Below are 26,249 nucleotides of genomic sequence, written 5' to 3'. Positions count from 1 at the left end.
TACTGAGCATTTATAAATATATAGCAAATACTCGCTAAATAACATATCTCGACGTCGGTCTGGGGCTCCGCACAGGCTCGGAGAGTCATGCCAGGCGAACAATTAGTTTTTCCTGGTTCTAGCGTAGTATTGGCGGCTTATTTGTGTTACTTTCTATTAGGATCTTGGAAGATGTTCTTGAGAGAGAGAGGGAAGGAGAGGGAGACAGCAATTTGGGAGGAAATACAAATTAAGTTTTTCAGATTTTTCCCCAAATCTTACATCAACCCAAGGCCTCTATTTATAGAGCATTACCAAGGTGTAATAACATGCATGAGCAACATATCCTAAAACTAAAACAACTCATAACAATCTCCACCTTGATTTAGTTTTACAAAAAACAAAGAACCACTCGTCACAAGAACTCGAACTTATTGCAATCCAACCGTTCGCCCTGGACACCAGTGCGCGCTCCTACCTGCGACTTCGCACGATCCACCTGTCCAATCCCAAGTTCGCGACCATCTTGCCTCCACGAGGTTCTTGATGCTTCAACATGCTCCTATAATTCTCCACCTTGATCGAATTCAAGATTAAGAGTCTCTTTCCGCCTCTACAACTGTATTCCCGACTCCACCTGAATCTAAGACTCTACCTCAAAAGAAGATATGATCTCTTCTTTATTACCGCAAAAGGTAAACCAACTCAAGCATTCAGATCCACTTGAATCCACCTAGTACCCGTGCCGGCGAGCTTGCATCAACGTCATCTGGCCGCAAGAAATCCTTGAATTCACGTCTGCTTCTCAACATAATGGATGACTACGTATCGATGTCACCATGACATCATCTTCTTGCATAGGACAAATCCCACACAAACAAGCCGCTCAGGACTAGGTGGAAATGAGGTATGCATCCCTAAATTACTCGTGTTTCTGGCATCAATGGCAAACAATGCTTGTTATATAAATCATGTGATCAAAGTCGTGGTAATCTCAAAAGGATGATTGATCTTATACAAATTGCTTAGAATCTATGTGAAAAATAGTAATAATATTTAAGATGGGGGTGCGAGCGCGTAATCAGTTAAATCAATGATTACAGACCAGATCTACTAAACATGTAAGAAAGATGATTGCAGAGAGTGCAAGCATTGCCTCCAATAGCAGTTATAGCAGCGATAGAGCATGGAGTCAAAGGCAGTCTAGAGCTTATTCTCTAGCCATTTCTCAATTGATGGATATTTTCCTTATTCAACGGCTTAAGCACGAAGCTTACTGAATTACTAAGAACTTACTGGTGAAAAGGAATTATGGGGACCTTACCATTATTAGGCCTTGACATAACATAACGTATGAGTTTGGGCATAAAAAATTTTGCGCCTTGTCCTCCCCTTTTTTAGGAGAGTTTTAATGAGTTAAACTCTGTTGTAAATTTTTAGAAAGCAAATTGAGTTTGAAATAAGACACTGCCTAGAGATTTCGCCCTCATTTTGCGAACACTTTATGATATGAGTTTTGGTTTCCTATAGATGCAAGCCCCTATAGTTAATTACCCCTCCCGATAACGAGAGAGAACTTTCGATTAAGGCTAGTCGTCAATCAAATATGTAATATATATCTAGCATATAGTATCAACGTGAGTTTGGGTGTTTGAAAATTTAACATTTAAAATTAGAAATGCACCATCTTGCACTTAAAGAGGATGGTTGGGGGAATAATGATGAACCTGGTCACGATCTTATGGTTTTTTTGTCCCGAGCAATCATGGTTCTTGGTCTACTTACTCAAAGGAGGTAGTCGACCCAACTTGATAGAAGGATCATTGTCAGCACCCATGGGTTGCTTTGTCGAATAGTACCTTGTAGATCTATAGTGAATATTTATCTAAGAGGATAAATTTGAATCCACTTTAGCAAACATAATGTTTTATGCTCAATCGATTATATCCGATTGATCATATCTCAAAGAGCATATGGGCTATGACAGTAATTGTAATACAATGAAGTAATTGGACCAAGCCACTTAGTTAGAGGGTCACGGTCATAATCATTAGCCACACTGAGCAGTCTAGCCAAACCACGAGTTCATTGCGGAGCCATCCAACCAAATCGCTGATTAGAGGGTTAATGTTATGCCTTTACTGCCAGGAGACTATTTGAGAATGAATCTTAGTGATATTCTCGATTATACATTAGTTCTTTGTGAGCTGAAGCAGTTTTCAAATTTCCCACCTCAGCAAACTGTTGTAGAGGGTGGATGAGGTTTTCTTTAAGTATTTTAATTTTAATTTTAAATATTCCGGATTTTATATTTTTGGGATTTTTGAATTTTATGGGCACTTGGATGGCATTTTTAAGTGTTTGAGATTTCCTTCGGTTGAGATTAACATTTAACACGACAATCATCGAGATATTTATGGGCAATTATATTTTATTAATTGAACTCTGTGGACTCTGTTTGTTTGCCGACAGACAGATGATCAGGTTCATCGTAGGCAGATTGGTGTCGTGCGGGAAGCAAGAGCGTGAGTTGGGGCCGTGGATTAGAACACACAATAGAAGTCGGGCACGAGTGGTATTGGGCTAAGCTCGACGGGTTTGCTCATGGAGTTTGTGCAGGGAGCCAATTAGATCGCAATAGATACGGGTTCGGGCAAGCAGGTAGAGGAGAAGCAGGCCGTCACATGAAGACTTTTCTTGATGGAAGCAAGTGGAGTAGTGGCTCTCGATCAAGGCAAGAAAGCATGAAGATCTACTGCAAGGTGGAGATGCAGCTGCCAGGAGGTGACTGATGGAAATGAGAGGTAGGTGTTGTTGCTGCAGCAGGTAGAGGCAACATGCAGGGAAGGTTTTTCTTTTATTATAAAATCTGGATCAATGTGAAGATTGTTAAGTTTTGGTCCAGTTTTAAGTTAGTTGTTTCTTAGGATTATGTTTTACTTTCTTTTGGTTCTTCTTTGTGCAATCTTGTATAACATTGATTAGAGTTGTTCATTGGTTTGTCTATAAATAAATGTATAAGACTTTAATAGTTGAGAAGCCAAGCAATAATATTGCAATTCATTTTTGGCTCTCCCCCTCTTCCCTCCATTTCTCCCTCTACATTCAAGAAGCACAACTTATCCTCAAGATCCCCAACACTTAGCTAGTCGGGGTGTGTCATGTATCTAAAATGGTATGTATTGAGAGTCATTATCTTGTGCACTTTTTATTTCTTTATAATGTTGTCTTTTATATAGTCCTTAGACCTCTATAAATTAAGTGTTAAGAAGAATATTTTGAATCTTTTTGTATCCTTTAATACTTGTAATATAGATACTTGAGCTTGTAGATTACTTTTTATAGAAATTTTCTCACTTTTTTTTCTATGCTCATATAGGTTCTCTTGTGCACCATTAGAACTTGCTTGCTAGTAAGGTTAGAAGTTATCCAAGTGCATATTTTGGTCAACACTTATATTTATGTTATAGTTATTATACAAGAAAATTTTGATCTTGTATGCCCCATAATAACCGAAATTAAGGACAAGCATTATCTCACTTGTTTTTTTTCTGAGAAATATATATAAAAGTTCATTTCAGACTAAAAGATCATTATTTTATATAAATAAAATTCAAAGGAACCCTTGATTATAACATTAACTTGAACCTTTGAGCTAGAAACCGCTAGACTCTTTTTCTTCTCAGCTTCATACTAGTTTTTCTCAAACACAAAATATCATAAATGTTTTGTGTTAAAAATTTGTGAAATTATTTTGTGCGGATACGGACGCCGTCAGGAGGTGAATCAAAACTCACCACATCATCTGTTTGCAGTGTACCACGGCTGTGTATCGGATTACATGATGCGTTCTGATTCACCTCTGAACGGTCTAGTATCTGCGCAGAATAATTTCTCTAAAAATTGAGCAAATTTGATAGCAGTTTCTTTTTTAATCATTAAGCTGAAAAAGCCAAACAGAGCCAAAATTGGGATGAATCGAAAGTGGATCTAAGAATCAACTAAATTTAAATCAAAATTTAGACAAAATTTAAGCAACTTTGAGTGTTGATTATTTCTTAAAAACTCCATCTAACATGTCTCAAGCAGTGAAGAATCCAAGCTTTCAACATATTAAAGAAAGAGAGAGAGAGAGAGTTCTTGTTCACCGTTGACTTTCCTAACTATTCTCAATATATGTTTTCTCTTATGTAGCTCATCTTGATCGGTCTATTGATTGAGAGCTTCAGCTACCAACCAAGATGTCTTGGAGTTGAAGCATTCAAATGTGATGTATGTGAGTTTTTTTTAATTGGCTCAAAAGTCCTCTATATTATATATATATAATCAGGTTGTTCACATTTATGCTTAATGTAGGGTTAAATTTTTGTTTTAATAAAATTGTTAATATGTTGAATTAATTAACTTAAACTCCTTTGTTTCACCTTCCTAATACAACAACAATTAATGACATGTAAAAGTGACAATTCTTGAAAATTGATGTCATCAAGTTTGAAAATTTCTGTATTATGAAGAATAATTATATTTTTTTAAGCTTCAAACTGCTAGCTGACACTCCATCTCTGCAACTAAGGTCTAAGCAGAATGTATATAACTTACTCAAAAGCATGAAAAATGAAAGTCTCTCCATTTATGCTTTGATATCTTTCAGATCAAACTCTACATCAAAACCTCATGACATCATCATCATCATCATCATGTCTTATTATCCCAACTGTATGGGATCTCCCGTATGATTTTTTTTTTAGTTTCCTTTTCAGTGATTCCTCTTCACCTAACAAGAACTACTAAGATTATCCAACTTCATGAGCAACATGAAAAATAAAAAAGGAAATAAAACAATCCTGCATCGTGGAGAGACCCATCCCATGATCATTTGGAGCCTCACAGCCGTTGATTCTGCAGCCTCCTCCACCACTGGGCCGCCCGAAAAGCAACGGGCGGGCCGGCCCGAGAGAAGAGAGCAGCACAAGTGTGCACCAATCCAACGGCAATCATCACCTTCACCTTCCCTCTCTTGGGGATCAAACGGCTAGAAAGCCTTTGACTCCTTCCTCTGTTCACAAGCTCCCCTGCCATTTTTCTCCTCTGTAGATCAACTTTGCTCTCTGTCCATATATATATAAGTTGAGATCTTCCAGATATGAAATGAAACGGGTACTAAAAGCTTCATGCCATTTTAATTATTTTTCCTTTTAATCGTGTGAATGAATCAGAGCCGTTGATTTCGTGGTCCTAGATGCTAATTGTCTTCGGATGCCTGTATGACACGGAGTGTAATGGTAAGGGTACAAAGTCCGTGGCTTCAGTACAGAGAGTATAGTTTTTGGGGATCTCAATGCGATTGGTTATTGTTCAGCTCAACCCAACTGATGCAGCTGTGTGGTTACTATATTTCATATTGATAGTAGTCAAATCTTTACGGTGCCTTACTGAAAATACAGCTTTGAATTGATTGCAATCATCAGTTTTAAAGATGTCAAGATCACATAATGATGATTGAATGAGATGATGATTCGTCTGATTTCTATATTTAGATCATGGTAATATTCGTTTGGACTCCTAGATTAAGGTTTTGTTTGAGATGATTTTCTTATTGCTTTTTAAAACAGCTTTGTAAAGAAAGCTGATTTAAAAAGCAATAAGAAAGCTGTCACAAACGAAGCCTAAAATTTTTTTGGGAATAGTTGTTTACTATTATTTTTCCCTGCTTTCAAGAAATTTTTGTACGAGAAAGCTGCTATAGAAAGTAGTAATAAAGCTATTTCAAATGAAGCCTAAAGCGGCAATCACAATTTTTATTTGATCATTACTTTTTCATAACTTTTAATAAATCTTTGTACTAGCAAACTACTTTCTACAATATTTTTTTTTTTTTATAAAAGTTGCTTTTATTCATAATAATTTTATAATCATATTTATAAAAAGTTACAATAAGCTCAAACAGACTCTAAGGGGTTGTTTGGTAGCACACTGGATTTGATTTAAGTAGGATTTCATAAATCCACTAAATCTAGATTTCGGAAATCTTGATGAGCATAAATCTTGAAAACAGTTTGGTAGCATTCATGATAAATCCTATTAAATCATGTGTGACTGTTTGGCTATAGAGCATATTTAACGAGCTGACTCTTCCTCTCGAGCCAACGGATTTCACAAATCCAGAAAAACCAGATTTCGGAAATCCGGGATTTAGCACGAAAAGGCGGAACTTTCCGTCTACGATGGCTTTCATTTGCCATGAGATTTGGTTTTGCATTTTAGACTGTTTGGCTGGATTTCACTCAAATCTGCCTCAAATCCGACCTAAATCCTGCTATGAAACAGCCCCTAAATATATACTTTATTTAACTAACCATTGTCTATTTCTATTCCTTGAACAACATACCAACAACAATCCACCTACAGCAGGAAGATTATAATTGGATTGTTAGCTTTATATTGATGGCTTGCAAGCTTGCCAGCTCTTCTGAAGTGAGAAGTTTGGGTTCATCAGGCTTGCCTTAGATCCACCACTAAACTATGAGATTGTTGCCAATAAGGCCATCAGAGCTCATATGCTCTTCGAATACTTCATTGATAAATTTCATTGACAAATGTGGGTGTAAATATTCCAACATAAATTTATAGATAAATTTTAAACCATTAAATTTATTTTGAGATAAATATAAAATAAATAATTCATTAAAATTTATATTACATTCATCTTAAAATAAATTCACAACTAGAAAGATCATAAAATAAATTTGATATATTCTAAACTCATTCATTTTCAACCGAATTCCTTCTTCACTTTCATGTCTTTGCTTGCTGCCATTCGCTGCCATCAAAAATAAAAAAATAAAAAAATCTATATTTATTTTATACTCATCTAAATAATTTTAAATATTTCAAATGCATTATAATTTTTATATTATATTTCTTTAACCCTAAATTTCCTTTTCACCTAAATAAAAGCCCCCAATTTTTACTTAAATAATATTTTTCTCCACTAATTTAACCAGTTCAGATTTTAATTCCCTTGAGATATGAAAATATTAACTGGAGCATGTAGTCAGACGATAGAAGTTGCGTTGGGAGTGGTTGAAGAAGCTACAAATGAGTTCAGCTTCATTTGCGACAGCTTTCTTCTTGCTATTTTAAAATAGTTTTTTAGTATAATTTTTTTTTAATTTAAAAATTGTACTAAAATATTATTTTAAAAAGCAATACAAAAACTGTCCCAAACGAAGCCTTGATTGATTGTATCAAAATAGATTTCTTTTCTATTATGTAGCCAAATGGCACGGTCTGGTTTGAATAAATTTAAAGAATTTAAATAAAATTTAGTAATTTACTTAATTATTTCATATTAAAAATTTGATTTTTAATGTACTTCATAGATAATTAAATTTATCTTAAAAAATCAATAAAAACCAGTTTCTATTAACAAATCTCACTTCAACCTAAGCATAAAGTAACAAAAGAAATTTATTTGTTCATCATAAAAAACAAAGCTCAATTCTCATGAATCAAATAAAAAAAAATGTTTTTACTCAATTTCTACTCGATCAAAGTGGGTAAGAAATTCAACAAATTACCATTTTCATTTCCTCTGCACTCCAAGCCAAAAAGAAACATAACCATGTTGTTTTCTATCTTCCAATGCTACCAAATCAAACAGAGCCTTAAGAGTTTCTCTTCTATAAATTGCGCACCAATCAGTTAAGGGAAAAAAGTGAACATAATTGAGTTGCAAACCTAATATTTTATAGATAAGTAATGGCTAATGATGATGGTATATAATACAGTACAAAAAATAGATACAAAACAAACATTAAGGTTTCATTTGGGATAATTTTTTATTACTTTCTAAAACAATTTTTTAATAAAAAAATTTGTACTAAAAAATTACTTTAAGAAGCAGTGAGAAAGTCAACCTCATTTCATACAAAAAGCATCTAACATGTCGTCTGGGACAGCTTTCTTAATGTTTATTAAAGCAACTTTTTAACGCACAAATTTTAATTTTTATACTAAAAATTTGTTTTAAAAAGCAATAAGAAAACCGTCCCAAACGAAGCCTAAGAGAATTAAAAGCAACAACAACATTTAGCCTTTGTCCCACTACGTGGGGTCGGTACAAGAATCCTTTTTCGCCATTATGTACTCTTAAAAGTCAATTCTCATTTAAATCTAATAAAGAAAGATCATTTCTAATATTTTCTTGCCAAGTCTTTTAAGGTCTACCTCTACCTTTTTTTAACATGAGTCAAATCTAAGGCCTCAACTTTTCTAACCAGGTCATTAGAAGGCCTCCATTTAATGTGACCAAACCATTTAAGGCGACTCTCTTTAATCTTATCTTCCACTAGAGCTACTCCAACCTTTTCACGTATATGCTCATTTCATATCATATCTCTAAAGGTAAAACCACTCATCCACCTAAGCATCCTCATCTCTGCAACACTTAACTTAGTATTATGCTTATCTTTTAATGGCCAACATTCGGCACCATAAAGCATTGCAAGTCTCACCACCATCTTATAGAATTTTCCCTTAAGTTTGAGGGGGGCTTTTCTATCGCACAACAAACCCGATGCATTCCTCCTTTTCAACCATCCAACTTGAATTCTACAGATAATATCCCCATCTATTTCACCATCACTCTGAACAATAGATCCAAGATATCTAAAATGTGTATTCTTATTAATGACTTGATCACCCAAAGTAAAAAAAAAAAAAAAAGACCAATTTCTGCAGATACTTAAGCCATTTTCAGCACATCCAACATAATAAGCTTCTTAAATGTAGAATAAAAAGACCAAACAAATATGAACAGAGATGAGAAGCCTGCACTTCACAACAGACATGGCATGCCGTTGCCAACAAACATGAAGATGCATTGACCAGAGTTCTCGGCTATGTAACATCTTACATAGCATCAAAATCACATTGCTGCCCTGAAGGCGCCGGCAGCGGCCTCACGCTTCATTTGTGCGGCTTTTCCACTGCCGCGAAAGTACATGTACACTTGCTGCACGGGATAAAGAAACTAATAAAGAGGACTGTTAAAAAAAAAAACACATTATTCACAAATAATTTGAACATAAAGTTAGAGCTTCTTTTGTTTAAGAACAAAATATAATTAGAGCCTTATTTGATCGAGTTCGAGCATCGAACAAAACTATGTTCTTGAACATATTCAAATACAAACCAAATTCAAATAGATTCAAAATTTAATGAGCTCAACATGACCATAGATTAAGCGCAAGCTCAACTCATTTACACCACCATGTATACTAAACATTTATGTGCTTATCTTTCATCCAATTACTCAACATTTTAAGTAAAACAAATGAAACAATAGAGCAGTAGATGGAGAAGACGTGGAGGAAGATATCACCTGAATGACCCAGACACTGAGCAGCGATTCTAGGCAAAAGAAACCAAAGCCGATGAAGTAAAAGATCTGCAGATAAAAGAGTTGAGGTTAAGTAGGAGCCAAGGGTTTTCCTGATGATTTCACAAAGCAAAATTCATGGAAATCTAATACAGTAATCCATTACAATTGCATGGAATTCTAATATACCATTCCATTACAGCTCCACAGTGTTAATATCTATAAGGAAATTGGATCAAATACTTCCATAGTTTTGAGGGACAAAATTAGCCCCAAACAAAAAATGGGCAAGAAAAATGCATTTATTTATCTTTGGCCACAACTTCTTAGAATGCTTTAGGTCACACGCAAAGTTCAATAATTCTTCAAACAATCATGTTGGTGGGAATATTTCAGATGATAAAATCATATTTTCTAATGAAATGTTGGCAGTTCAATCTACTTCTGTTTTCATGGTCAATGTACCATCATACATATCTGTAATAACTTCCTAATATATTAAAGACAACTATCTTCTTTAATGTGTATCAAATTAATTCCAATGATATTTGAAAGACATTTCTTCACTAAATACTTTTCCATTAATTATCTTAATAAAAAAAATCACTTTCATAATAGATATTTCTGACATAAAAAATTGTTTAGTTGAAACTAACAATTTTTTTCTAAGTCTATCTTCCATAAATCCCTTTCCAATAGATTCATTGTATGACCCAAAAGATTCCTCAATAATTATCACAATTTGACATTCTCTATTTTCTTAAATATTGATAACAAATTGCTTCTTCTGTAATCATTTAATATTATTTTAATCTTCAAATTTTCACCAAAAAAAAATATTAACCAAACTATTACAATATCTATCATAACACCAAATCTTAAAAGAACTCTTTCCAACAATTAGTAAGTGCCAAATTCTAGTTCTTAAGTTTCACAGTGCTCCAAGTTGGTCCTGCAACTATTGAAAATTGATCCCAAATCATTCCAAGATAGAAATTCAGAATTGAAGTTAGTGCTGAAAGTTAAAGTTGAGGGTATCTTAGGTAGTGCAAATGCGAGTGAAGTCAAATTTCTTATATTATTTGTGTGGTGTCACTTGAATGATTACATAAAATTACAAGTGTATAATTTAATATATTTGAATGTAAAAAATGATATCATGATAAAATACTTTATAATCTTTATATTAATTTATACATATTATGTATTTATTATTCATTCTATTTATACTAATTAAGCATTAATTACTTATTTATATAACTAATTAAACATAACTAAATTCTATTTCATTTAATCAAACTAAAAATAATATTAATTATTAAATTAAATTAAAATTTTAATTAATATAGCTGATTTAATTAATGCAAATAAGATTAATAATTTTAAAATTTCTCCCCCAAATTGTCAAAACCCTGGTCAACAAAGGTGAAGGCATTGGCTGGAGAAGCAGCATGTGAAGAAGAAGACTGAAACCCTCAATGATGAAGAAGCTATGAAACTATTTAATGTTCTCAGTCAATTGTTACTGTCATTGATATTATTCTACTAATCAAGGCAATCTGACAAATCCCGTGTAAATTGAAAATAAACAATAGTAATACGACGCTTGTTGAAAATGTTTTCTAGAATGAGATATCCATCCACAAAAAAACAGACGTGTAACTTCTGATAAAGAGATACTCACCCCAACTATAATATGGTCACCCAATAAATCTATGGCTGGCAAAATTCCCCTGTAACGTCAAATGATTAGCAATGAAATGAGTATATAATAACATATTAATCTGATGAATTATCTTAATGAAGATCATTAAAGTATGAATTTTCAGCATAAGGGAACTCACGTCAAAGATTCTCCCTTGAAGAATATCGGAGGAGCCACTGTGGCGTAGATGCAAAAACCAATATGGACCTAATTAAAAATTCAAATAGAAAATCTTTCATTTTCTTCATGTTTTTCTAAAACAAATAAACAGAATTCATATTAATTACCAGGTAAAACAGGAAAAACCATCCAAACTTTAAAGCACTCTCAGTCCTGCAAGAATTTTTACAGCTTCAACGCTAGGAATAACTCTCAGATTCCACATTATAAGTAGTGAATAAAATGACAGGAAAAAAAATAAAAAATTAGGAAGAATAATGCAACATATCAATACCTCATGGCATTATAAAGAGGTCGATACCATAACACATAAGCACCAGGCACACCAGAGATAAAGAAGATGATGGAAAGCAACCAGATCTTTACACCTGAAAGGAAAACTAAAATCAGTACCTCATGGGATATAATTCAAAAATCTTGCAGTGGAAGAAATTAGCTATATCAAAAAATAGATCCTAGGCCATCCTTGTTACCTTCCCCTTTAATCCAAGCAGTTGTCGTTGCTATAATGTTCCAAATTAGACACATGGTCAACCCTGCATAACAATCATTTAGTGATAGGACGTCAAATATTAGGATTTTGCAAGGATTGCGTACTTAACAAACATTTTCCCATGCATTTCCGCTCCCCACAACCAATAAACCACAAAAATTTTGCAAAATAATGATTAATATATAAATATATATATATTATTAATTATTTTTTATAGCAAAGGATGAAATATAATTACTCAAAATAAAATACAAGACATAGCGGCAATGTCAAATAGCCATGAAACCCACAAAAAGATAAACTGAGTTAGAAGGATACATATAAAGAAGAAATCAAAGTGGATAAAAATAATAAATATAATTAAAAAAAAAAAAATCAAAGTGGGCAACAATGAGTAATAGTGGGATAATTGGCGAGATATCATACAAAGTAGTATAAAAATAATAGTCATAGCAGGATAGTCGGTGAGACATCAACTTCTTTGTTAATGTAAAATCCATTTTTAAAAATATAATGTAATAATATTAATAATAATAATAGCAATGAACCAATTGTGTCGGTTCAAATGAGCTAGTTCTGCATATTACAAAGGGACAAAGAGGGTCAGACAAGGAGATATGCACGAGCAAGCAATAGAGAGAGCAAGAAAGAGACAAAGAGGAAGATCGAGAGAAGCAACTTATGCGAAGCGGGATGAAAAATTGAATGTGAGATAGAGAGAAAGAAAGAAGACTGAGAGGAAGGGAAGAGAGCGAAATCTAAGGAGAGAGTAGGCCAAACAAAGAAACAGGGATGGTGAGAGCAAGTGACATAGAAATAGAGGGAGATTGGAAGACACCGAAGAGATCGAGACCAAGGAAGAGAGATTGAGCAGGTGAGATTTGACAAGATATTCAAGGCCAAGTGAAACAAGGTTTAGATGACTGCTCATATGTTAATTTCAACCAGAGAATCGAGTTAAGGTATTGGGGATATAGTAATTTTGCTTTTCTCTAGATATGAAATTAGATAAAGACAATCAAGAATTTTATTGTTTCATATTTAAAAGCCTAGATTTATGTTCAAATTATAAGAAATCGTATCAGAATTTCAGAACTCAGGAAAAGAACACATCAAGTGGAGGTAGTAATTGATTTAAAGAATGAAGAAAGGGGAAGAATAACTGAGGAATGTATTTAATATAGAAATCTTATACTTTAATTTAAGTTAATAAAAATCTAAAATTTTATATTAGGAATTTAATATTACCTTAATAAGTATCAAAGCTTAATTTTGATAAGATAAATTAATCAATTAAATAAGTAGAACTTTGTGTTTGTACAGCAAGATATTAAAGTTGTAATTTAAATAAGATAAATGAAGTTTGAAGTTACGTTATAAGAATTGAGAGGCTAAAAGTCTAAAAGTATCAATCAAGTATAATTGAATCTTAGAATGAAAAAGGAATGTTAGTAATTTAATTAAATTATAATAAAATTATAAGTAAATTAACCAAAAATAATTAAGATAAACATCTCATATGTATAATTATAGGTATTCAACTAAGGAAGGTGAAGTTTAAGGATTAAAGAGTAAAAGCAAATCATTTAAGATTGAAGCAATAATTATATTTTTATTTTATAAAAAATTATAATTCTTATCTCAAATCTGATGCATTAAATTTTACACACATTGAATACTGTTTATGACACAACGTATAATTAGCAAATGATAAAAAAAAAGTGTCTTTTTTTGTATAAATGTCTTCATATTATTAGCAAAAATGCAACCCTATGTATATTGATTATTTGGACTAGGCGTGCAAATACTACTACTGAAAATTAGGTAAGCCAACAAGTGAAGGGTAAGTAAATTAGGACAAAATGAGATCTTGTTTAATATTTTATATTTAGAAATGCAATTCTGTGACCTAGAGCCGAGAGCTGCTGGCAGTGCCCAGAGCTGCAGGCTGAAGGAGGCGTGTGTGGGCTGCAGTTTTTGATTGCAGAATTTCAGGCAAGCAAATGTAGGAATGAATTGTAGGACAGCAGAATTTAATAGTTTTATTATGAATAATGGTTGAAACTAGGTGTTTTTTACTTAAATTATGTAATGCTGCTATTGTCGGCTGTTGTAGGGTTGCTGAAAACAGTTATTAATTGTTGTTTGGTGCTGTAAATTACTGAATTACAGCATGGGGGGCTGTAAATTACTGAATTAAAGCATGAGAATGCTGTGAATCACCGCAATCAGCTATTATTAGCTGAAAACTGAAATCAGAAATCAGGTAAGAGTAGTTGTTAAAATTTAGTATGTTGTTATTTGTAGATGTTGTTGTGATAATTAGGGGATGTTGTTGTTAAATAGAAAAGAAAGGAAGAGAAGTAGGGAAAGAAGTTTAGAAGATGAAAGAGAATTTTGAATGGAATGAAGAAGAGTCACTTGAGATAATTTGTAAGATATTCATATTGCTTGTTTTGTTTATTTATGAGCATATGCAAATGAAAAAAATGTATGTTTAGGTTGTTTACAAAAGGAAAAGGATTCGGAGAACTATGGGTAAACCAGTTTATTGATTTATTCTGGAAAACAAGATGAGATACTCAAATGATACCATAGGAAATGGTAAAGTTTTGTATAATTACAATCTCACATAGTTATGTTTATGGTAACATTTCATTCCAGTTAATATAGGTATTAGTCTGTTGATTCATTTAATAGTGATTACCATAACACATTTTATGATTGCTAAAATGAAAGATATTAGAAAGATGAAATAAGTCATACATGAGAAATAGACCCGCACGAGAAAGACCTAACGAGGTAAGCCTATACTCTAAAAAATTAAAAAAAAAAAGAGAATTCGAACCCAACCTTGAATGAGAGAGTAGCTTTAATTCTAAAAGCTGAAAATTCAGACCAACCTTGAATGAGAAAGCTGGTAGGGTGCAAAAGCTATAGTCATCATATGATTGATATAAATATGTTGAACAGTAAACAAAATAAAAAGTGATGTTATGTATTGCTTATGTTTAGTATGAAATTTTACATGTGTTTTTAATTGTTAATATGTTCATTATTATTTATTATACATTGCTTAAATATTTTATTAAGCCCTAGTTCATTTGTTGTGGTTGTACTGCAAGAAAGGAGAAGCCAATAGAGGATTAGATTGAAAGATGACGGTCGTGTACATATGTTTTTGGTGTACATAGAGTTCAAGTGGAGGCTGTACAAAGACTTTTTGGGTATCTAGATAAAATTTAAAAAAGTGTAATAAGGCTCTGTAATTTACTTGCTATATTTTATTTGAGATGTCTTAAATATGCTTCCTATTATGAGATACAGAAACTAGTTAAGATAGGTGAGTCTGAATAGATTATTTTTTACTCACTTGATTCTAATAGATGTAGTTCAAAATGGGTGCCAGTAAAAAGATATATGTTTAGATTTTCCATATATGTTACAATATAGGTTAACTATAAAGGGGGTCAAAATGGGGTGTGACACCCACAAGGACCAGCTTCTCTCTAGCATAATAGAAGAGAGAATGACAAGAGAAATTTGTTTGAAATTAAATGAAATACTTTGAGAAGCTTCAACTATTCTTACATAAGGATATTTGAAAGAGTACAATGTTTTGAGTAAAACACATAGTAGACTCATAGATATAGGCATGAAATAGTTGAAATGAATGTATCACCTAATTTTTTGGCAATATATATTGGATGTTTCAAAAAATAAGGAAATGAATCTTCTTCAGTGAAAAAAAAAATAGTTACCAAGATAAACCCAAAAAAATACCTAATAATGATGCAAATGCAAAATATTGCATCCGTTGTAAGTGAATCGGTATTTCGTTGGCTATATCATGATGGATTATGGGGAAAAATGCTGGCCAGTTTTTCACCTCTATAACAATCCCAGCTGCAATAGAGAAAAAATGGAAGGACCTATTAGCCTAAAAGGACATATTCTAATTATGCAAATAAGAAAACAAGCTACTGACATAACTACCTATTTTATGAGGAAATAATAAAGTTACCTCGTGCTGCAGCTTCTTCTTTACGTTTAAGCTCCTGCGCAGCAAAGAAACATAAAAAAATGATTACAGAATATATTCAAATTCTAAATGCCAAATATAACTGTGAATTTGTTAATATTGTATTATGAACGGAAACGCAACAAGCAGGTTTCTTGCTAAAACAAAATTTACTATTATATAGACATAATAGAAAGCCCGTCCACTACTAATTTGCATCTATAAGCAACGGCTAAGATGCCTCAGCCTATCAAAAAAAGCAGGACGAGGTTCAAATCCACCTAAAAAAATTGCATCAATAAAATACTGATACACCATAATAGCAAACGCAAGGCTTCTAAAAACATAAATTAAATGCACAATTGGCTTTCATAATTATGATGTGCATGCAAAAATAGAAAGTCCTTAACAAAAATATGATCAAGCACATAGAAATACAAAGAAGTTGTGGTGATAGCCTAGAGTTTAGAAAAGAAAGTAACTGAAACATAACCTATAGTGGAATATATCGAGGCAGCATATATTATTACAATATATTATTTTATGTGATAAAAAACAAGATTAACTTGATCTATGCATTGTATAGCTGGGAAACCCTTAGATAGTGTTGTTGGATATTCAAAATTGCATCAACATATAGAGGAAGAAAACATGTTAAACATAGAGAAACATAAAAATAGGAAAGAATGCTATTTGGAGAGCAGCAATTTTTTGGTGCATACCCTCCTTGTACTCATTCTCCTAGTTTAAATAAGGGAATCTCTGACGAATAAGGCAAAACATTTTCTCGGCAAGATATAGAGTGAGAAGAAACTTATCCTAGCTATCCTCCTAAAAATCTTAATTGTGTCCCCACCCCCACGCTCGTTGCTCCCATGCCTCTACTCTCCAATCCCACCCCAACTACCTTTACTCACAAAACTGTTCCTTGATCGCATCACTCACCAACAATTTCGCACCGCGGGTAGCGGGCGAGGGCAGCGGGTAGCGGGCGAGGGCAGCGGGCAGGAAATCAGGTTTTTTTAAATTAAACGGATTTTCGGGTCGACCCGGCAACCCGTCGGGTCAACCCGAATCCGAAATTTTTGGGTCGGGTTCGGGTCTGGTTTTCGGGTCGGGTTTTCGGGTCGGGTCAAATGTTGACAGCTCTACTCTTACTTGCCCACAATCCTACCACTCACTTGTGACACATGACGCTTTTACAACCAATTTCATGCTCCTGTATTGTGACATCCATATGTTTTGTTCTGTGTAACATGGCCCATCACAACATTGGCAAACATTGACATACTTTTTAGCAATTATTGAGTTTCTATTTGAACTGATTTACTGATGGGGAGTTCAATGCATGGAAGGTTTATCATAGAAGGGATTGTAGATCGATGACCACGATTGAGATGTTATATTATTAATTGTTGTGTATGTTGTATGTGATTTTATTTAGTTTGTGAACTTTTCCTAATGTTATGTTGTAAGCCCGAGCATTGTTGGAGGGAAGGTCAGAGAGAGAAAATAAGCTTTCTCTTTCTGTTTAGAGAGAAAATAAGCTTTCTCTTTCTGTTTAATTTTGGAGAAAGTGAAGGGATGTTATAATTTTGGAAGATGGGGGTGTAGGGAGTTGTAGGGAAGAGGTTTTGTGAATGGAATGTAGGGATTTGAGTTTAAAGAGGGTAAAAGAATTTTTTTAAAGGGTTAAGGTTTTTGAGGGTTTGTGGAAGATGATGGGAGAAAGAAGATGAGGTGAAGGTGAAGAGATGAGGGAGAGGAAGAGGAGGGAAGAAGAAGAAAGGGAAAGAAAGGGATGTGGAGGCCGACCAAGGGGATGATGGCGGGAAGAGCCGGGCTGTAGGCTAGCGGCGGCAGGGATGGCTCGGTGGAGATTGGAGGTGGTTGGGCCTGTGGAGGCATCAGATCGTCCATGAACAGAGAGAGGGTCGGAGAGGGGGTTACGGGGGTGAGTTTTTTGTGCGGGGCAGTTGGGGCGACTGAGTGAGTGAGTTGGATGAAGGTTTGAGAGGTATTTATAGTTAAATGTACTTATATTTAGATTTTTTCTCTCATTTTTATTTTAAATACATAAAATTAATATTAAAAAAAAAAGATTTATGTATAATAATTGTGCCTCAATTCGCTCACCAAATCATCATCATTTGCACAAGTCAATATCGGCTCGATCCGTGCATGTGAAATTTTAATTTTAGACCTATCGACAACCCCGACCAATATGGGTGTCAATCTAAGCTGTTTCAATTGCCCCGAATGCCCCGGTGTTATCCATTTCACGAATGGAGGCCATTTTGGCAATTCGGGGTTTTGGCCGATACTCGTCGGTCGAGTTTCGTGCGACACCGTGCTCTTTGCCTTTTGAAATTCACCTTGCGCAATCGACTCAACCCCAACATTAGTATTTTGTTAGACCGGTCCACTAGACCGGTCCAGGCGGGACCGATTTATGGGCGAAACAGCGACGCTATTCCGCCTCTGGCGGATGCCGCGTGAGCCGCGATTCCACGGGAGCGTTTTAGGAAGGAATTTTGAGGAAGATTAGGAGGGAAATTGAATGTATGGACTGTTTAGGGATTTCCTTTTGATTTGTATGCATTAAATACTTTGTTTTCCTAGGGTTAGGACATCTTGAATTTGGCTGAAATTTGAGATATCTTAGAATTAGGTTTTTCTTTGGGCTCTAGCGGCGTCTAGAGATTTGGCAAAGATCGATCCTCCTCTCGAATTGAGGATCAATTGTATCTTTCTATTTTCTATTTTTCTTTCATCAAATAATACAAATTATCTACTATTTTTGTGGTTTTGTGCGGACTATTGTGGAGAAAGCTTGCTGTTTTCCGAAGATTGATAGGAAATACTTGAGATCTACAAGTGTTCCCTATCAGTCCTCTCTCTCTCTCTCTCTCTCTGTCTCTCTCTCTCATCTGAACATTTGAACAAAAATAAACACCTTGCATTACTATATTTTTATTTTTATTTAGGCAAAATACATTTTCCCTTCTAGCCAGTTCTGCCTCTTTTGCTTGGAGCTCCTTCTCCTTCTTCTTCAAATCCTGCACCAAACAAACGTATGAACAAGTCAAAGAACCAATAGCTTCATAATAATACACTGAAAATATTCATTCACGAAAAGTTATAGCAAGTAGCTTTGAAGTTGACAATCTTGGAGTTAATTTATGATATTTATATAGGATAACAGTGCTAAGCAACAACAAACTGGAGAACTAATATAAAAAAAGGAGAGAAAACAAGCATGCAATAATCGTCCCCAAATATCAGTTCTAAAACAGCTTGGTTGAAAGAAAAATTATCGAAGTCACTAATTTGAAGATCTAGATCTCACACCTATATTAAAAAAACATCAAAAAGTTGTTGATAAGACTTGCATCACACACGAAGAATTCACATCCAAGTGGAACAAATAAATTTAAGAAAGAAACTGAAATTTTTATTTAGTAATTCATTATAAAATACATATCCTAGAGGTCTTATTTATAACTTAAAAACATCCAAAATGAGTAACTTCTCACAATCCTTCAAGATTTAGCCTAACTGTAAGTTTCAGTTCATCAATCTTAGATTTTCCGCAAAACAGCTAGCATCCAGTCCATGTTTTAATACAGCAACTAGTTTAAAGAAAAAAGAAACCAACTGACGAATAAAGCTATAGTCGACAAGTCGTAAAGCAAGCCAGCTATAGCCCAACACAGGCAAATGACGATAACAGCTATGAATCAACCTCAACAAGATAAAATTAAGAGAAACAGGGAAGACAACATATTTTACACAAGGCAAAGCCAGGTATAATCAAGACTTCATCTCTCCTACAATGCCAAAGCGCCAATCACAGCTACACGATGAAACCTGGAACGGATAAAAGTAAAACAGAGCAGGAATTTTCAAATCACTCAACCAGACATAACAATAAGTTGGACACTAATGATTGAGGGGTTTAAAGAGATAAGAAAAACAACTTCGCACTAAACAAAATCCACCAAGGAACTCAAAATATGAGAGAACACCTTCCATTCTCAAAGACAGCAAAGTCGTGGGCATGTTGAATTCAAAATAAAATAGAAAACAAAAAAATAAGACAACCAAAATAACATCAAAGCTCATGTTATTTATTTGCATCATTCTTTCCTGACTTAAAACAATTCGGTTCTGATGAATTAAACATTTAATGTTTGTCAAACAAATCTATGCATAACTAATATGCTTCCTGCAAAGTAAAATGAATCCTCACAAATTGGCTTGTAATCGCAAAGCATAAGATATTTTTGCAATCTACAGCCAAAAGTGGACACAAATTTTGTATGTAAGCAGATTGAACAAGAGTTACGAAACTGAGTTATATATATATATAGAGAGAGAGAGAGAGAGAGAGAGAGGAATCAAAATGGTCCCTCAACTCTTTGTGAGGGACCAAAATAGTCTCCAACTCTTTTGAAGGACCAATTTGGCCCCTCAACTCAATAAAAAAGAGTCTTTTTTATCCTAATATTAAATTAAGGAGCTAATTGTGTTAAATCAAGAGGTGTTTTGGTCATTTTTTAATTAAATTATTTATTCAATATAATTTTCAAAAAATAGTATTTCTTTTTCAAAAAATTATTATACATTTCTTTAATAAAAGAATTATTAATAATTTTAGTCTATAATGATCCTAAATTTTTTCTATTTTCCTTGGCATCATTATGTTGTTCCGTTTGTACCTTTAAGGGGAATTGTCGTATGTGAGCCCAAAGGGCAAGTTGATCTTTTCTTTTTGAGTTCATTGTACTTGGCTATATATAACCCATTGCTTATTCTTTTTAATTAAGGAATGAATGAATGATTATGAAATATTCTTCTTGCATGAGCCCTTGTGAGAGTTTGAGTGTTTGATGGAGGGAGATCCCTAGGAGAGGGAGTTTTGCGCACTACCCACCAACGTTGGAGACGGTCGGGTTCGTGGTTTTATTCTTATATCTTTTTCCTCATCTTCCTCCCAAGCCGACGGTTTTTCCCATCTCACCCGAGCACCTCATCCCCTCCCAACCTCCACGGCCAAAGCCCCACCCGAGCCCCTTCCTCCCCTCTCAAAACCCACGACTAGAGCCCTCAACCGAGCCCTTGCCGCTGGCCATACATCCATAGCCGCCGACTTTGTCCACCCTCAACCCCTCTCATCTCGTGTTTCCTAATTGGGCCTAGATTATTTGGAATAGATTTTGAAATTCAAAATCTGAATTAATTTCAAAATCTTTCCTAAATTAACTTTTTTATTTTAGGAAAGTATTTATTTAGAGCTATTTGAAATTTATAATTCAAGTGGATCTTAAATAAGTATTTCCTAATATCAATATCCAATTTTAGAAACCTTAATACAATACATTATTTGCTCCTTGATCCATGCATGTCGCCGGCCCCATAGAGGGAATTTGGGGATTAGTTTCTGAATTCCCCTCTAAACCTCTTTAGAAATATTTCTAATTTTTCCCCTCCACCTCCTTAGTCGAAATTTCCAACTCTTTTGTTTAAAATTGTTTCCAAAGTGAGCCCCTTACTTTTGGAAACAAAATTAAACCCTCCCTCCCCATCTTGCCGTCGGCCTCCTTCCCCATACCCGCCCTTCTTCTTCTCCAATTCTCCCCTCTCTCAATAACTCTCCAACCTTCAAACTAAATCTGAAATTTTATTTCAGATTTCTCTTTTGGGATCTTCCTCCTTTCAATTGCAAGAGACTTCTTTCTCTTCACTTTAACTCAAGAGCCCTATCAAGTGTTAAGAAGTTTCTACCTTCAATCATCCATGAATGGCGAATCCGGCAACTGAATGCGGCATAACTTGGGACGAATACGGCTTCACCGACATCCTACGATCAACCTTCTTCGACGTGAACCTGAGGATTGACCACACCGTCGAAGACTACTTGGAGCGAATTCTAGATACCTTGGTGGAAGCTATTGACGAACACTTCGAAGGCGTCGAGTGGAGGATCTCCACCACTCCTTGACGAAGGAGTCTCTTCCTCCTTGCATCTTATCTCTTTAGCCTAACTTCTCTTGGTTTGATTACAGTCACGACGGACCCCTCTTCATTGCTCATGCTAAAGCTTAGTAAACGTAGGATTTGAGTGTACCTCTATGTTTTCTAATTCTCGTTGTTAGACTAGGGATTACTTTGAAAACTACTACTTGTCGTTGTATTATTTTCTATTTATTTTGGAAGTATTCAAAACTCTTGTCATGTGATTTAGCCTAAGCGGATGTAACCACTATTTGTTTTGATTTACTGTTTTAAATTACTAGTAGTTTTGCTCTAAAATTATTCTAATCACAAGTTGTGCGAAATCCAAATGAACTAATTAAGAGCATTTCATTTACGCTGTCCTGCATCATCTGGTATCAGAGCATGATATGCTCTTGCATGTCTTAGGATTCCTAGTAGTTTTTTCTTTTTTGCATCTTACCTTTGCATTATTGTCATCGATGGAGAAATATAGTTCATGAAGAAATTCAGACACTTAAAAGAGATGGTACTTAGAAGTTCTCAAATATTCCCAAAGAGATAAAAGCTATTAGATGCAAATGGATCTTCAATGTGAAATACAAAGCAGAAGAAACTATTGACCAATACAAAGAAGACTTGCGGGAAAATACTTCTCACTCAAGCCTATCACATTGATTCTGAAGAAACCTTTGTCTCTGTCACTAAAGCGAACTCTATCAGGGTAAATTTCCTCTCTTGCTACTCATTTAGAATAGCCAATCCACCAACTTGAAGTGAAAATATCTTTCTAAATAGGGATTTAGATGTTGGAGTCTACATAACAATTCGTTCAATGTTTGAGAATAAGAGTAATATGAACCTAGTCTGTTGATTTATAAAATTTTTATATGGCTTAAAACAATCACCAAGTGCTTGCTTTGATAGATTCATCATGGTGATAAAAAGGTATGAGTATTCGGGGGAAATCTAATCACACTTAGTCAACAAGAAATTATCTGGAAGTAAAATCTCTATCCTAATTATTTATGCTGATGATATCATTTTGATAGGAAATCATGAAGAAACAAGCTAAAATGTGTCTTAGCTAAAGAATTTGAAATCAAGGATCTTGATTCATTAAAAAATTTCAAGACATGGAAATAGCATGATCAATAAAGAGGATATTCATCCCTAAATATGAATGTCTTAGACTTACTAAAAGACATTGGGATGCTTGGATGCAAGCCTGTAAACCCACTAATGGTTCATTTAAATAAATTTAGGATTAAGGAATATTCGACTCCTATTGACAAAGGGAGGAAACAACGGTTACTAGGGAAACTCATCTATTATCCTATGCTAGATTTGCTATTTATTTTCCTGTGAGTATTGTTAGTTTATGAATAACCCCACAATGGGATACCTTAATGTTGTGTATAAGATACTAAGATATATTTAAGAAAACACCCAAAAAATACAATGTTCTTCAAAAAGGGGACTAACACAAGTAAAGAAATCTTAATTGATGTTGATTGGGTGCCGGGTGGGATCTAAAATTAACTCTAAATCCACATCTAGTTCTTGCTCATTCATATGGGGAAATTTAATTACATCAAGAAGCAATAAACAATCTTTGCTCAAAATAGTGTTGATGCAGAATTCAAAGCCATCGCCCACGAAATTTGTGAAGGCATGTAGCTTATACTCCTTGAAGATTTAAAAATTCTCACAAAAGGACCAGTAATAATGAGATGTGATAATTAAGTCACTATTAACATTGTTAAGAATATTGTTCAACATGATAGGACTAAACATATTGAAATTGATAGGCACTTTATAAAGTAGAAAATTGATAAAAAAAAATTATCCAAATTAGTTACACTTAAATAAAATAACAAAATGCTAACGTTCTTTTTAAAGTTCTTAACCAATTGCAAGTTAATGATGTTATTTCCAAGTTTGGAATGATCATATATTCCCATATTGAGGGAGAGTAGAAATATAGAAAGCAATACATCAAATTCTGCATTTAATTCTGTTGCAGCACCTTGGCAACCCGTAGCACCTGCCCCTGCTTTGTTGGATGTGAATGTTGCCATTCAAGTGATTAGCCACATTGGCAACCCAACACTTGTTCAGCATCCATATGCACTCCATCAACCACTATTTTCTTATGCAGAATAATTTTTTAAATGTAGAATTAATTGAAATTAATTTGATTAATTACTTTTCTTTTTTATGGGCTATGTCTCCCTTACAAATATTGTATCTTTTCTACTCATTGGAATAGAAAATGTCATGTTCTTCTTTCATACATTTTAACACTTTAACTTACATGATTATTCTTAAACTACAAGTCTACAACATTTATTAACTTTTTTATTAACCCTATTAATGAGTTATACTTTTTAGTTTCCATGATAATGCAATTATAAGTTTTGATATCAACTTAGTGTACGACATCTTAGAGTCTAGGGTTCACTAATGCAAACATAGGATGAGATGCACAAACAAACACATGAAATATCAAAATTCCTAATTCTACAATTTTTGGGCAAAGATTAATATCTTTTAATGTAGAACAAAAAAATATAATTAATCAGTTGCAAATGATAATATAATAGCCGCCAAAATCTAATCCCAACTGAAACATCAGTACAGATATAAAATTCCATATAACCATTAAAATACCTATAAAAAAAGGAAACTGACGTCTATAACAATTAAATTACCTATTAAAATATCAAATTTCGACCACAAATACAAACAAATCACAAAATAATATAGATGAAATAACAATGATAGAAGTCAATGATTTGAATATTCAAAGTCTCGCATCAGTGTAAGGAGAACCATCTCCGAGAAGTTATCATCAAGTATTGCATCACACTAGAAGAATTTGCATCCAATCAGCTAACACAAGATTGATAGAGAAACATAAATTTTTATTAACTTATTATAAAATAAAGGTCTCAAGGGTCATATTTATAACCCAAGATTAGTAACTTCTCATAATCCTTTAGATCTAACCTAAAGCTGCAAGTTTCAATTTAGAAATCTGTCATTTCCCTCCAGCAGCAAGTATCAAATCCATGATTGAACATGGCAGCCGGTTATGTAGGAAAAGGAAATTGACAGACGAACAAAGCTAAAAAAAGAAAGTTGTAAACTCGTCTAAATAACTTGCAACAATAAATCAAATTCAACAAGATACTAAAAACATTAGAGAACACATCCCAATTCTCATAGGAACCAACATCATAAGCATGATATATTCCAAACAAAAGTAGAAGCATAAAAAATAAGGCAAATAGAACAACATTAAACTTAGATTATTGGTTCCTGCGCCTTGTAAAATACGACCAGACCAAATAGCCTCAGCTGTCTCACAACTAAAGAAGTATCTATGGTAATTGCGCAAGCAGCTCTAAGATAATTGTGCACATTTTGTTGAGTGATATCCCTAGTGTCAAACAAATCTCGTTGCCATTCCGAAGAGTAATTCTGTTCACAAATTTTCTTACATTGAATTAACTTAAAAATTAAATTTAGCCCTGCATGCAAATAATAATAATAATAATAATAAGCACTTACCATAGAGACATCCAGAGGAATATCGACTGTTGCAGTACGGTCATTGTAGAAATCAGCAGGTTCAGGTGGAAGTGGTGAAAGCCTAGAATTTGAAGCAGGTGGCACGCTGCCTGGGTTCTACATGATTGGAACATAATGCACAAAAGGATTTATGTAAGCGAATGCTATCAAGAAAAGCCGAAGCATACCCAGAAATAGATTGATAGAAGCTTCAAATCACAGGAAACAAAAGTAAAATATTTTCAAGATACTTCCAATGAATCCATTAATGAGAGCGGAAACAATTTACAATAGATCGTCTCTATGGGCTTACTGTCATATAAAATGTGCCTCCTCCATAATTTGATTTCCCAGCTCCTTTTCCACGAGTTGAAGTGTTCTAAAATTTGAAAGCATTAGAAAATAATTTCATTAAAAAAATGTCCTCATAAAATCAGCACGTGTCCAATAGGAACATGATAGCGAGGAATTAAGATACTAATATCTCTATAAAATCCAATATGGAAATACCAATATCTTCTTGAACTCTTACAATAAAAAATAATCTGAGACAAAATAGGAATCCAAAGAATTTTTTTTTTTGGATAACCTGAACAACATTTACTTGGAGGGGATGGCTATGCTGAAATACAAATTTTAAGAAACAAAAAGTTAATGCAAATAAATTTATCAAGCCACATAATGCAAAGAGTAAAATTCTTAAGAAATTTCTTCACCTATGGCATCCTCAAAAAATGAGATTAGAGATTAGAAAATAATATTCATGCCAGCGAAACTCAGATACATTTGAAAATACAGAAAGGTCAAAAAGTTATTAAGCTCCATACAAAGATATCAACATTAGGAAACTTATACAACATATAATCTCCATTCAAAGAAAATAAAAATGGATTGAAAATGTGACATAGTATTAGGA

The 26,249-nt window shown here is 33.9% G+C and overlaps 1 protein-coding gene across 1 annotated transcript; it reads right to left on the bottom strand.

The window, feature by feature from the left end:
- Positions 1-8,648: 8,648 nt before the first annotated feature.
- Positions 8,649-25,712, bottom strand: LOC110106497 (secretory carrier-associated membrane protein 2; the record flags this gene model as incomplete). The annotated part of the gene is given in 12 exon segments (XM_020836432.2): positions 8,649-8,995; positions 9,365-9,430; positions 11,046-11,094; positions 11,206-11,273; positions 11,354-11,399; positions 11,521-11,614; positions 11,720-11,782; positions 15,523-15,645; positions 15,764-15,797; positions 18,757-18,819; positions 25,334-25,450; positions 25,647-25,712. Coding segments are annotated over 12 exon segments (876 nt in total), but the record flags the coding sequence as incomplete, so codon positions are not given.
- Between the last annotated feature and the right edge of the window lie 537 nt (positions 25,713-26,249).

This window comes from Dendrobium catenatum, unplaced genomic scaffold, assembly GCF_001605985.2.
Source record: "Dendrobium catenatum unplaced genomic scaffold, ASM160598v2 fragScaff_scaffold_488, whole genome shotgun sequence".
NCBI classification, from domain to species: Eukaryota; Viridiplantae; Streptophyta; class Magnoliopsida; order Asparagales; family Orchidaceae; genus Dendrobium; species Dendrobium catenatum.
This window is presented reverse-complemented; position numbering and strand designations above follow the sequence as displayed.